General features: G+C 48.4%; 1 protein-coding gene across 1 annotated transcript in view; it reads left to right on the forward strand.

The window, feature by feature from the left end:
* Window positions 1-12007, forward strand: part of CSMD1 (CUB and Sushi multiple domains 1) — a 968167-nt gene that overhangs the window by 915461 nt on the left and 40699 nt on the right. The window contains exon 50 of the mRNA XM_056113926.1: window positions 4177-4362. Within this exon, the coding sequence (XP_055969901.1) occupies window positions 4177-4362 (186 nt within the window). The remainder of the gene's footprint in view (window positions 1-4176; window positions 4363-12007) is intronic.

Consider the following 12007-nt stretch of genomic DNA (forward strand, 5'->3'; position numbering starts at 1 on the left):
GGCGAGGTCAGGGATGTGAAGAGTGGCAGAGCCAGGTCTCAGGGTATCGGGTGTGCCCTACTGGGGCTTCCCGGGCCTCTATGCTGGAGATGGTGGTGCCCAGGTGAGATAGCCCAGGAAGCGTCCAGCCCAGGGGCTGGAAGGGGATGGCCCATGTGGGTGAAGATACTACACTGCACCTACGGTTGCCAGCGACACTCTCCAGAACCTGCGCTGAACACGTGGTTTCGGAGAAGGAGCACTTGGTATGATTCGCCGTGGGACATGCTCCCCTGGCTGCCCATGGGGTAGCACCGCAGCTGGGTATGCATCTCGGCTCACGGCTGCAGCTGACACCCGGACTCCAGGGCCTTCTAGTACCCTTGCCCACCTGTCCTCCCGCCTCTGCCCTCGGGTCTGGGGGAAACACAGCCAGAGGGTGTGCGGGTTGGAAGTAGCCCAGGCAGAGGGCGGGGCCCGCCGAGACCTCCAGGGACGGGGACAGGAGACACAGATGTGACTTCCACAGTCACCTGGGAACAAGGCTGAAGTACCTTCACACTCCCTCTGTGCTGGGGGCCAGCACCTGTCCACGCAGGGGAGGCCCAGCTGCCGCACCTGCGTTTGCTTCCCTGGACACTGAGCTCCTGCTGCCCCAGAACCACTTCCTGCCTGGTCAGCTGAGAACGTGGACCCCCAGCACTGGGGCTGTGGACGTGGGTGGCTGGTGACTTCACCAGCTCCAGTAAGTGTTGTCCTGGGAGGAAGCGGGGACCCCCACACATGAGCACTGGCTCCTGGGCACCCCTCAAGCCCAGACCCTCCCCAGACCACTTCCTGAGACAGAGAGACACCGGGAACAAGCCCTTGGCCAGGTCAGCCCAGCTGGAACAGTACAGAAAACTGGAACGGCACAGGAAACTGGAACAGCACAGGAAACTGGAACAGTAAGGCTCAGATGGAACAGCACAGCCCAACTGGAACAGCACAGCCCTGCTAGAACAGGACATGCCAGCTGGAATGACAGCCCAGGAAACTGGAATGGCACAGCCCAGCTGGTACAGCCTAGTCTGGCTGGAACAGCACAGAAAACTTAACAGCACAGGAAACTGGAACAGCACGGACTAACTGGAATAGCAGAACCCAACTGGAACAGCCTAGCCTGGCTGGAACAGCACAGAAAACTTAACAGCAGAGCCCAACTGGAACAATATGGCCCGGCTGGAACAGCACGGCCCGGCTGGAACAGCACAGCCTGCTTTGCTCAGCAGTGAGGCACTGCACCGGAGAAGGCAGGTTCTGGTGGTCTCGGGATATTTCCCTGTCTTCACTTTCCCCTTCCCTGCCTACTTTCAGAAGAATCTGCATTGGATTTGATCCTCCTCAATCAAGCCCACGTCCCCACTGTCCTCCAGCCTCATTTCCCCCAGAGGGCACGCAGGGGCTCATGTAAGAGCATCTGTGGTCAGTGTGTGATATGGACGTGGTCAGAGTGGTGTGGGCGTGGTCAGGATGGTGTGGGCGTGGTCGGGATGGTGTGGGCGTGGTCGGGATAGTGGGCTTGGTCGGGATGTGAGGGCGTGGTCAGGGCAGTGTGGGTGAGGTCAGGGATGTAAGGGCGTGGTCAGGGGGGTGTGGGTGTGGTCAGGGATGAGAGGGCGTGGTCAGGGCGGTGTGGGCATGATCGGGGATGTGAGGGCGTGGCAGAGCCCGGGCTCAGGGTCTCGGGTGTGCACCATCTGTGCTGGAGATGGTGGTGCCCAGGTGAGTTGACCCAGGAAGCGCCCAGCCCACGTTTGCCCACACCTGCTGAGCCCCCCTGCTGTGACCAGTTCTGTGGGGGAGCCGCCCCCACCCATCCCAGTCGTCAGCATCTCACCGTGCTCAGTGTGCACACAGGTGGTGGGAATGGGCTGACGCTCATGCTCACCAGCAACGCCCAGGAACAGGCTGGTTAGACTTCTGCATCCCCATGACAAGGGCCTCGTCTTCTCAGTGATTCCAACTCTCAGCACCGGGCCCTTGCTAATGACCACGTGGGAGAGACACACTCATCTGACCTAGGGATCCACCAGCTTTATTCTAATACAGCTGCTTAGAAGCTGCTTCCCCAACTAAGCCCTTTGTCACTGTTTCCTCCCGTTCCTAGGGGATGTGATGCCATAAGCTCTTGGAGGTTTCACAACATGCCCAGTTTCTATCCCAGGGCGCCCTCCGTCTCATGGCCTGGCTCACCTCGGTGCTGCCAGGGGCTAAGGGAGAGCTCGAAGCCCCTGAGCTGGCCATTCCACTGGGCCTCACCCATAGCAGGGGCTGCCCAAGGCCTGGAGCAGCCCTGGGGATGGGATGAGTCCTGAGTTTGTCCCCTGGTTGTAGTTCAAGGAGAAGCTGGCTGGCAATGTCCAAACCCTGTGGCCACTCCCTTCCTTGACCCGAGGAGGCCTCAGCCTGCTGGCCTCGGAGCTTCTTTTGTGTGTCAGAGGCAGTGTTAGCCGTGGACTCTCTGTCTCCAACCCTGTCCACCCGTCTTGGATGCACTTTGGAGCTTGTAGCCTGCCCATGTGTACAGCCTGGGTGAGTGTCCCAGCACTCTGTCATCACGAGCAATACAGACCCAAAGCTGCCTCCTGCCGTGAGCTGGGCCTCTGCCCACACTGCCCAGCTGGCATGAGGCGACGAAGAAGAGGCCCATGAGTGGGAAGGCAGCTCAGTGGGACTCGACTGCATGGCTGCCAACCGCGGGCTATGGAATCCTGCAGCACCACGTCCTGTGTCCGTGGCTGCTGACAGGGCTGCCAGCAATGAGCCTGATTTGCCGAGCTCGGAGAAATTGCCTGCACATGTCCGGAGCTCAGCAGGACCCCACCGGGGGGGTGGGGGGGGAACTCTGGCACTCTGTGCAGGGCCACACTTGAGGCAACTGCTGGAAGGAAATGCCAGGATTCACTCTGCCTGGAGCATGCCTGGGTCCATGTAGCATAAACGCTCACACGAATCACCTTTCTCTGTGGCTCTTTCACACACCGAGCCTGGTGCAAAACCTTCAGCCTGTTTGGGAGAACAACAGGAAGCAGCTGGGCTGAGGCAGGAGCTCAGACGCAGAGGCCCAACTGGAGGAATGTGAGTGCTTGGCCTGCCCTGTGTTGCCCACCGCCACCTGCGACCCCTGGGACCCTGCGTGAGGCTCGAACACGACTGGTCTCTGCTTGGATCCAAGAACCCGGGGGGTGGCACAGGTGTGAGTGAGCGCCCAGGAGCTGCTCCTTCAGGAGTCTGCCCAGCACGGCTGCACATGGGGCCACTTCTTCCTGGGCACCTTGGCATGCCAGCTCAAGCTAAGGGCTAAGGGCTAAGTGGCTAAGTGACTCGGGGCTAAGGGCTCAGCTCGGGGCTCAGGTCTTGGGACTTGGGGCTCAGGGTTCAGGACTCAGGGCTCAGCTCAGTGCTCAGGGCTCAGCCCAGTTCAGGGCTCGGTGCTCAGGGCTTAGCCCAGTTCAGGGCTCAGGGCTCAGCGCTCAGCGCTCAGCTCAGCTCTCAGGGCTCAGCTCAGCTCTCAGGGCTCAGTTCAGGGCTCAAGGCTCAGCTCAGTGCTCAGCTCAGGGCTCAGTGTTCAGCTTAGTGCTCAGGGCTAAGAGCTCAGGACTTGTGGCTCAGGGCTAAGAACTTGGGGCTCAGGCGTGCGGGGCTGACCCAGCATGTACAGGGCTGAGTCTGTTCTTCCCTTTTGTCCTTTACCCCTGGGGGTGCTACTGGTGGTGACGGAGGCCCCAGGGGTTGCCACAGGTCCTGCAATGGCTGCAGCTCAGGCTTGGCAGGCACCTCACCTGGTTGGATTCCGGCCTGGGTGTAGCCCTGCTTGGGGACCCCATGAGAAGTGCTGCATGCTCAGACCCAAACCCCGAGGTGAAGCAACCTGGTGCTCAGTGACAGGGCCCAGTCCCCCGTTCCCTCCCTGGAGGGGGGAGAAGCAGGTGCTTGAGTCCTCTGAGCCCAGCCATCTGGAGAACCCCAGAGCCGGGCTCAGCCCTTGAGATCCTGGCCTCTGCCTCCACTTCCCTCTCTTCTCCTTGGCCTTTAGTATGCCCTGAGCTGTAGGGAAGGGGCCCTGTGCCCAAAGTGGGACTGTCTCCAGGGTGCAGCAAATGACCAGCGGGGGCCACCCCTGTGAGTGAGTGACCGTGCTCTCTTTCTGTCCAGCTGTGTCCTGTGGGATCCCGGAGAGCCCGGGAAACGGCTCCTTCTCAGGCAGCGAGTTCACGCTGGACAGCAAAGTCACCTACGCATGCCATGAGGGCTTCTCCCTGGAGGCGGGACAGCAGGCGACAGCCGTGTGCATGGAGGACGGACAGTGGAGCAACCGGGGCCGCCCCCCCACCTGCCGCCGTGAGTGCACCCGTGCCGGGGAGTGAGGGGGGAGCAGCGCCCACAGCCCAGCCTGCAGGTGTAGGTGTGTGCGACCCAGTCTGAGGGTTACATGTGTGTGCCCCAGCCTACAGGTATAGGTGTGGGTATAACCTTCAGGCATACATGTGCGTGCCCCAATCTGCAGACAGATGTCTAAGCACAGCTCCCTCTGCCCCATGGGTTGAGCTGACCAGTCCATAGCTGATCTGATTTGTGGGGGTCATCTCTCTGGAGGTGACTCAGGGTACATTTTAAAGGTTCTTGATGTACTTTAGTTTGAGTCTTAAAGGCACCAATGTTTGGGCTAATTCTAGATCTTGTCCTAAAAAGTAACACCAAATACATAATGCAAAGCCAATAACAACAAAAATCCACACTCCTGAGCTCACACATGTTCACACACATGCAAGCTTACCCATGTAACACACATGTAGTATCTATGTGTTACGTGTGTGTCAGACCCATGCATACTCATACACACACAGATACCCAGAATTTCCATACCAAGTCTCTTCCTGTGATTGTAGCAAAACTAGCCTTGAATTTAAGGCAAGATTCTAGAAATTGAGGACCATGCAACATACACGCATACAAATATGTATGTTCATATATGTCTTTTTTATTCTTACAATATGATCAGAGTAGATCCAAATTATCCTCAAATATAAAGTCAGATTATCAGTTTCTTTTTGAATGTGGTATTTTGGTCATGTTTAAATTTTTTAAATTTTCAGAAAGGAGATAGAAGCATTATGGGAAATAGTGGGTATCCCTCCAACCCTTTTCTTATACTCATTTCCATCAACTCTTTTTCCCTATTTTCAAATAATTATTCCTTGGAGTCTGTTAAACACATTAAAACATAATGATTAGTTACTATTCATTAGTGTGCTGTTGGAATTAAGTAGCAGTTCAGGAAGAACCAGGATGCCCAGATATTCTAACCTGATTTTTAGTCCCATCTTAAATAAATGCTCTCCAGGGGTGCTGGGTGGGGCTGCTGATAATAAGAAGGATTCCCGGCCTCTGAGACACTCTCATCTGCTTATATATAGCACAGAGGCCCTTAGTGAGGATGCTCGTGGAGTCCAAGGGTACCGGCAGTTTCCATGGCTCATAAATCTCATGAAGCCAAAAATGCAGACAAGGTGAGCAGCCAATGAGGACAGCATCACTGACTTGCTATTTGGAGTCAGATGCACTTGGCCCATGGCGGTGCCTCCCCATTCCAGTTCCATGGGGTTTACAACTCCAGGGCCAGGTCTGGCTGCCTGGGGAGGGGCTTCTGCTTCTGAGTGTGCTGGTACCTCTGGGTGGCAGGGTGGGCTGTGTCTGAAAGAGAAGTCACAGGGTATTCTCTCGCCCTCCTTGGAGATTCACCCAGGGCATCATAAATATGTGCATGCATCTTGTTCCCCAAACAGCGTATCTCTGAGCTGTTCAAGGATGGTGGAAGGGACAGTGCAGAGATAGTCCTATTCCTTTTGCTCCCCTTCCCTGCACACCCCATTCTCCACACCTCTGGCATGATGAGCAGACACAGTGTGTCATCCTAACCAAAGGCCACATAGAAGGGATGGTCCCTCCCCTGTGGTCCCTCTGGTGGGTTTGGATCATGAAGCCTGTGTCCTTCCCAGTCTCATTGACAGTGTCCTGCCCAGAAGGACTCGGTCTCATCTCCCTGATGATTCTCATCCCATCCCTCCAACTATTTCCACTCATCCGTACCCCTCTACCTCTCACCCCTCCATCCTCCACTCCTATCTCTGCATCCTTAGCCCTCCATCCCAGTCCTGCCACCCCTCATGCCTCCATCCATCATCCCCCCTCCATTCCTCCTTTACTTCCATCCCTTCATTCCTCCATCTATCATCCCTCTAGCCCTCATCCTTCCATGCTTCACCCCTCTATTCTGTATCCCTCTCTCCCTCCCCTCATTCTCTCCGTCTCTCCATCCCTGGTTTCTCCAGCCCCCGTTCCTATCCCCCTCCATCCCTCCCCCTCCATCATTCACTCCTCCATCCCCCCATTCCTCATCTTCCCCCCTCCATACCTCTCCCCCCATCCCTCACTCCTCCGTCCCTCATCCCTTATCCCTCCATCCCTCACCCTCTATCTCTCTCTCTTTCTTTCAATACCTTTCCTTTCCCTGAGTGCCCCCAGTTAGAATTGGAGTGTGGGGTCCTTGAGGGAGAGGGGGTGGCTCTGTTCCTTAGTGACTTGCCCTTACACCCTCCATGTCTTTTCACAGCTTTGTGTTCTGTTCATCATTTCCTTTGAGTTCCAGAGGCTTCTTGGTTTTTAGTACTGCCCCATTTGTTTATCTCTGCTTCTTCTTGCTTGGTCAGTAGCATTTCATTCTTAAAGATGCCTCTAGTTTCAATGTCAGAAATTTCTGTCTACATTTTCTTCTGTGTACCTTATGGATTCAGGTCTGATATCTAGATCTTTAATCCATTTCGATTTGACTTTTGTTCATGGCCTTTGAAAGAGGTCTGAGTTCATTTTTTTTTTTGGCATGTGGTCAACCAATCTTCCCAGTACCATCTGTTGAACTTTCATGCTCAGCTTTATATTTTTTGTTCCTTTATCCACAGGAATTTCTAGTTGATTCCATTGATTTGAGGATCTGTCCTAATTCCAGTACCATGCTACTGCTTTGTAGTACAGTCTGAAGTTGTGGAAAGTGGTATCTTCCATCATCTTTTCCCAAGGACTGCCTTAGCTATTTGGAGGTGGGGGAGCAGGAACTTATTGTTCCATGTAAACATCAGGAGTGTTTGGTATATTTCTTTTAAGAATGTCACGGGTATTTTTATAGGGACTGCCTTGAATCTATATAATGCTTTGGGGAGTATTGTCCAAATCCATGAGCAGTGGGATGTGTTTACATTTTTCTTGTGTCCTCTTTTATTTTAGAAGTGTTATTTGTAGTTTTCTTTGAATGTCTTTCACCTCTTTAGTTAAGCCAATACCTAAGTACTTGATTTTCTGAGACGCAATCATGAATGGGATTGTTTTTTAAATATCTTTCTTTTCTACTTCATTATTTTCATATAGGAAAGCCATGGAATTTTGCATATTAATTTTGTAGCTTGCCGCTTTACTGTACAAATCAATTGTTTTTAGGAGATTTTTTTAGTCCTGACGGGCTTTTAAATATAGTATCATGTCATCTGCAAATAGTGAAAGCTTGACTTCTTCCCTTCTTATCTGGATGGCCTTGGTATCTTTGTGTTGTCCAATTGCTATGGCAAATACTTTCAATACTGTATTGAATAAACATGCTGAGCATGGGAAATTTTGTCTTGTGCCTGATCTTAGAGAAAGGATTTTCGTTTTTTCCCATTGAGTACAATGTTTGCTGTAGGCTTGTGGTAAATGACTCTGACAATTTTGAGGCAAGTTCCTTCAATTCCCATTTTATTGAAAGGGTTTTTTTTTTATCATGAATGGGTATTGAATCTTATCAAGTTCTTTCTCTGCATCTATTTATATGATTTTTTTACTTTTCCTTGCATTGATATGGTATATTATGTTGATTGACTTGCATTTGTTAAACCATTCTTGCATGAATCCCATTTAGTCATGGCGTATAATTTTTTTGATGAGTTGTTAAATTTGATTTGCTGGTTTTTTGTTGAAGGTTTTTGTGTATGTGTTCATCAGAGATACTAGTCTGTAATTCTCCCTTTTTTGTGCTCTCTCTGTCTTCTTTTGGTATCAGGGTAATATTTTCTTCAAAGTGACTGTTTGGGAGTATTTCTGTTTCTTTGATTTCCTGGAAGAGCTTGAAAAGAATTGGCAGTAGGTCCTCTTTAAAAGTTTGGAAGAACTCACTCAGATAGTGAATCCATCTAGGCTTTTTGCCTTTGGAAAGACTTTTGATTACCATTTAAACTTTCTCAACAGTGATATTTCTGTTCAGGTATTACAGATCATCTTGGTTCAGCTTTGGAAGGCTATGGGAGTCCAAGAATTTATCTGTTTCTTTTAGGTTTTCTTGTTTAGTGGTATAAAGATTCTCAAAGTAATTTCTAATGGTCCTTTGAATTTCTGTGGTATCTGTTGTGACACCTCCCCTTTCACTTCTGTTTAAGTTAACTAGTGTTTTCTCTTTGTGAGTCTTGCTAGTGGTTTATCAATCATTATTTTGTCAAAGAACGAGCTTTTGGTTTCAGTAATGTTTTTGATTTTTTTTTGGATTCTGATTCATTAATTTCTGCTCTAAGTTTTTTTTAAATTTTACACAAGTTTTTATTACTAACAGAAACAATACTGTCCAACCATCACCCTGAAAACTGAATCAGGCTTCTGCTTTAAGTTTTATTATTTCCTTCCTTCTTCCTGCTTTGGGTTCCTTTATTTGGTCATTTTCCTGTTTTCTCAGGCTATGCTGTTAGGTTATTTGTGTAGGACCCTTTATTCCTTCCTGACGAATGCTTGCATTGCTATGAACTTTTCTCTAAACACCACTTTTGCTGTGTTCTATGAGTTCTGGTAGCTTGTCTCCTCATTCTAGCTTCCAGGAATCTTTTCATTTCCTCTCTGACCCACTGTTCAATAGCGAGCTGCTTAATTCCCAAGTGTTTAAGCTGTTTTTCTGTTTCTGTTTGTGGTTAACTTGTATTTCCAGAGCATCATGGTCTGAGAAGATAGTTGATATGATTTCTAAGCTCTTGGCTCTATGGAGGTTATGTTTTGTGGTCTAGCACCTGTGATCTATCATGGAAAATGTCCTATGTTCATTGGAGAAGAGTGGAAGAATGTATATTGTGCTTTAGGAGAATTAAAAGTTATATATATATATATGTATGTATGTATATATTCGGGCTGGAGCGATAGCACAGTGGTAGGGCATTTGCCTTACACGCAGCCAACATGGCCGACCCGAGTTTGATTCCTCTGCCCCTCTCGGAGAGCCCAGCAAGCTACCAAGAGTATCTCTCCCGCACGGCAGAGCCTGGCAAGCTACCTGTGATGTATTTGATATGCCAAATACTGTAACAACAAAGTCTCCAATGGAGATGTTACTGGGCCCGCTCAAGCAAATCGATGAACAACGGGAGGACAGATCAGATATATATATATATATCAGCAATATATATCATATGATAATATATATTTCTTTCAGCTTATATCAGCTCTCTTCCTTTACATCCAGTATTTCCTTGCTGAGTTTTATCAAGTTTATCTATCAAGTTGTGATAGAGCAGTATTGAAATCTCTGTTATTGTGTTCTGATTGATGTCTTTCTTCAAGTCTATTTAGTAGTTCTTTTATTTATTTTGCTGGTCCTTTGTTAGGAAACATATACGGTTAGGAGTGTGTTATTCCTGATATCCCCTCATCATTAAGAAATGGCCCTCTCTCTCATAACTTTTTTAATCGTAAAGTCGATGTTTTCTGGTACGAGTATGGCCATACCAGCTTTTTTGTGGGGGTTGTTTTCTTGAAATATTGTGTTCCAATTTTTGACTTTGAGTCTTTGTTTTCCATTACTATTCAACTGTGTTTCTTGTAAGCAGAAAAAGCTTGGACTCAGTTTTCTGATTCATCCTGCCACTCTGTGTCTTAGTTGGTTCATTTAGTCCATTGACAGTGAGATTATTGTCATGAAGTTTTGGGCCATCTTTTTGTAGAAGTTTGGATGTGCTTGTAAGATTGGTCTTAGAGTAGCCCTTTAAGTTCTTCTTGTGGAGATGGTTTCGAGTCTATGAAGTTCCTGAGCTGTTGTTTATTCATGAAGTTGTGTATGATTCCTTCAAATATGACTGAGAGTCTGGCCAGGTTAAAGTATTCATGGTGAGTCATTCATTTCCTTGAGTTTTTTTAATAAATAATAAAGAAATTTATTGAATGAAAATAAAATAAAAATTTCTCCAGGTACTTTAATACAGAATTACATTTAACTTTTAGTGAACAAAATATCCAGATATAGGTCAATATGTTTCTGCATCTAGAAATATATTGCATAAGTAGAAATACTTTTAGAAATGCTGGAACATATTATGTTTACTAATTCAATTAATGTTTTGAAATTTAATTTTACTTGAAATTAAACATAAGAAAGCTCAGATTAGCTTAAGTGGTAGCACTACAGATAACAGTTTTACTGGAGGGTCTATTGTTTGTAAAAGATCCCTCTAAAATTAAGGGAAAAGAGTTATAAAGAATTTAAAGTTCAAGCCATTACTTTGTAACTGAAATTTTGCCCTTTATCCCATATTGTACTTTTGCTATAAAAGATGATCCTTTTCCTTGAGTTTTTTAACTATGTCCTTCCATTATCTTTGGGCTGGAAGGTACACATGATACATCTATTGTAAATCTTATCAATGCTCATCTGTGTGTAATTTCTTTCTTTGATCTAGCTGATTTAAGTATTGTATCTCTCTCTGTTGGGCTGGAGTGATAGCACAGCGGTAGGGCATTTGCCTTGCACACAGCCAACATGGCCAATCCGAGTTCGATTCCTCCGCCCCTCTCGGAGAGCCCAGCAAGCTACCAAGAGTATCTCGCCCGTACGGCAAACCTGGCAAGCTCCCTGTGACGTATTCGATATGCCAAACACAGTAACAAGTGTCACGATGGAGACGTTACTGGGCCCGCTCGAGCAAATCGATGAAATCTCTCTCTGTGGCATTTGTCATTCTGATCAGGGTGTGTCTCGGAGTGCTGGATCTCTGTTAGCTGGGATCCTGTGAGCCTCTAGGAACTGGATGCCTCCTCTCTCCAGCTCTGGGAACTTCTCAGCACTGATGTTTTTGACTGTTCAGTGATACTTTTGCTTCTTCGTGAGCGTTACCTTTCTGTCCCTTCAGAGACTGATGTTGCTACCCTGGAATTTATCCCAGAGCTCTCTTGTCTGCTCTTCCTTTATTTTAAGTCTTTTTTCTATCTCGTGCTGTTACTTGGAGATGTTCTGCATTTAATCTTGGAGTTCACTGATTTTTAGCCACTGCCACTGTTGTTACTCTGCTGCTGAGGCCTTCCAGTGAGTTTTTCATTTCACCTACCAAATTCTTTAGTTTGGTTATTTCTGCGTATAGTTTTCTCATTTCTGCTCTCATATGCTCTTGTGTTTTACTGACTGTCAATTCCATTGTTCCTTTGAGCTCCTTAAACATCCTCAACATTCCCTCTCTAAGGTCATTCTCAGAGAGGCCATAGAACTGGTCACTACTAGTTGAGACTTCTGGGCACCATCTAGAGTGACCAAGCCTGGTGAGGCTGTGTTGCTGTCCCATTGTACCTTCTGCCCCCTGGAGATGAGTTTTGTCTGTTGTTGTAAGGACGATGGTCTGGAGTTAGAATGTCGGTATATCCTCTCTGTGAGGAAGATAAGTAGTGCCCGGCTACATTGGTGGCCACACACTTCAGAGGCTCCTGACTGAACTGGAGGCAAAATGGCACAGTTCCGAGTGCAGCTTCCTAGTCGTGAATCCAAGGCACGGGGCGCAGGGCCTTCCGGGGGCCTAGCAGGGACCTTCCAGGGCCTGGTGGGGATGGTTGGTGCATTTGGGGGATCCAGCTCTCCCATGAGTTTGATCATCCCGCACTTCTTTACATTTTCATCAAGGAGTCATTCTGAGTGGAGCTTTGTGAATGTGCCAGGTCTGCA

The sequence above is a fragment of the Sorex fumeus genome, unplaced genomic scaffold (genome assembly GCF_029834395.1).
Source record: "Sorex fumeus unplaced genomic scaffold, SorFum_2.1 ptg000024l, whole genome shotgun sequence".
Taxonomy (NCBI): Eukaryota; Metazoa; Chordata; class Mammalia; order Eulipotyphla; family Soricidae; genus Sorex; species Sorex fumeus.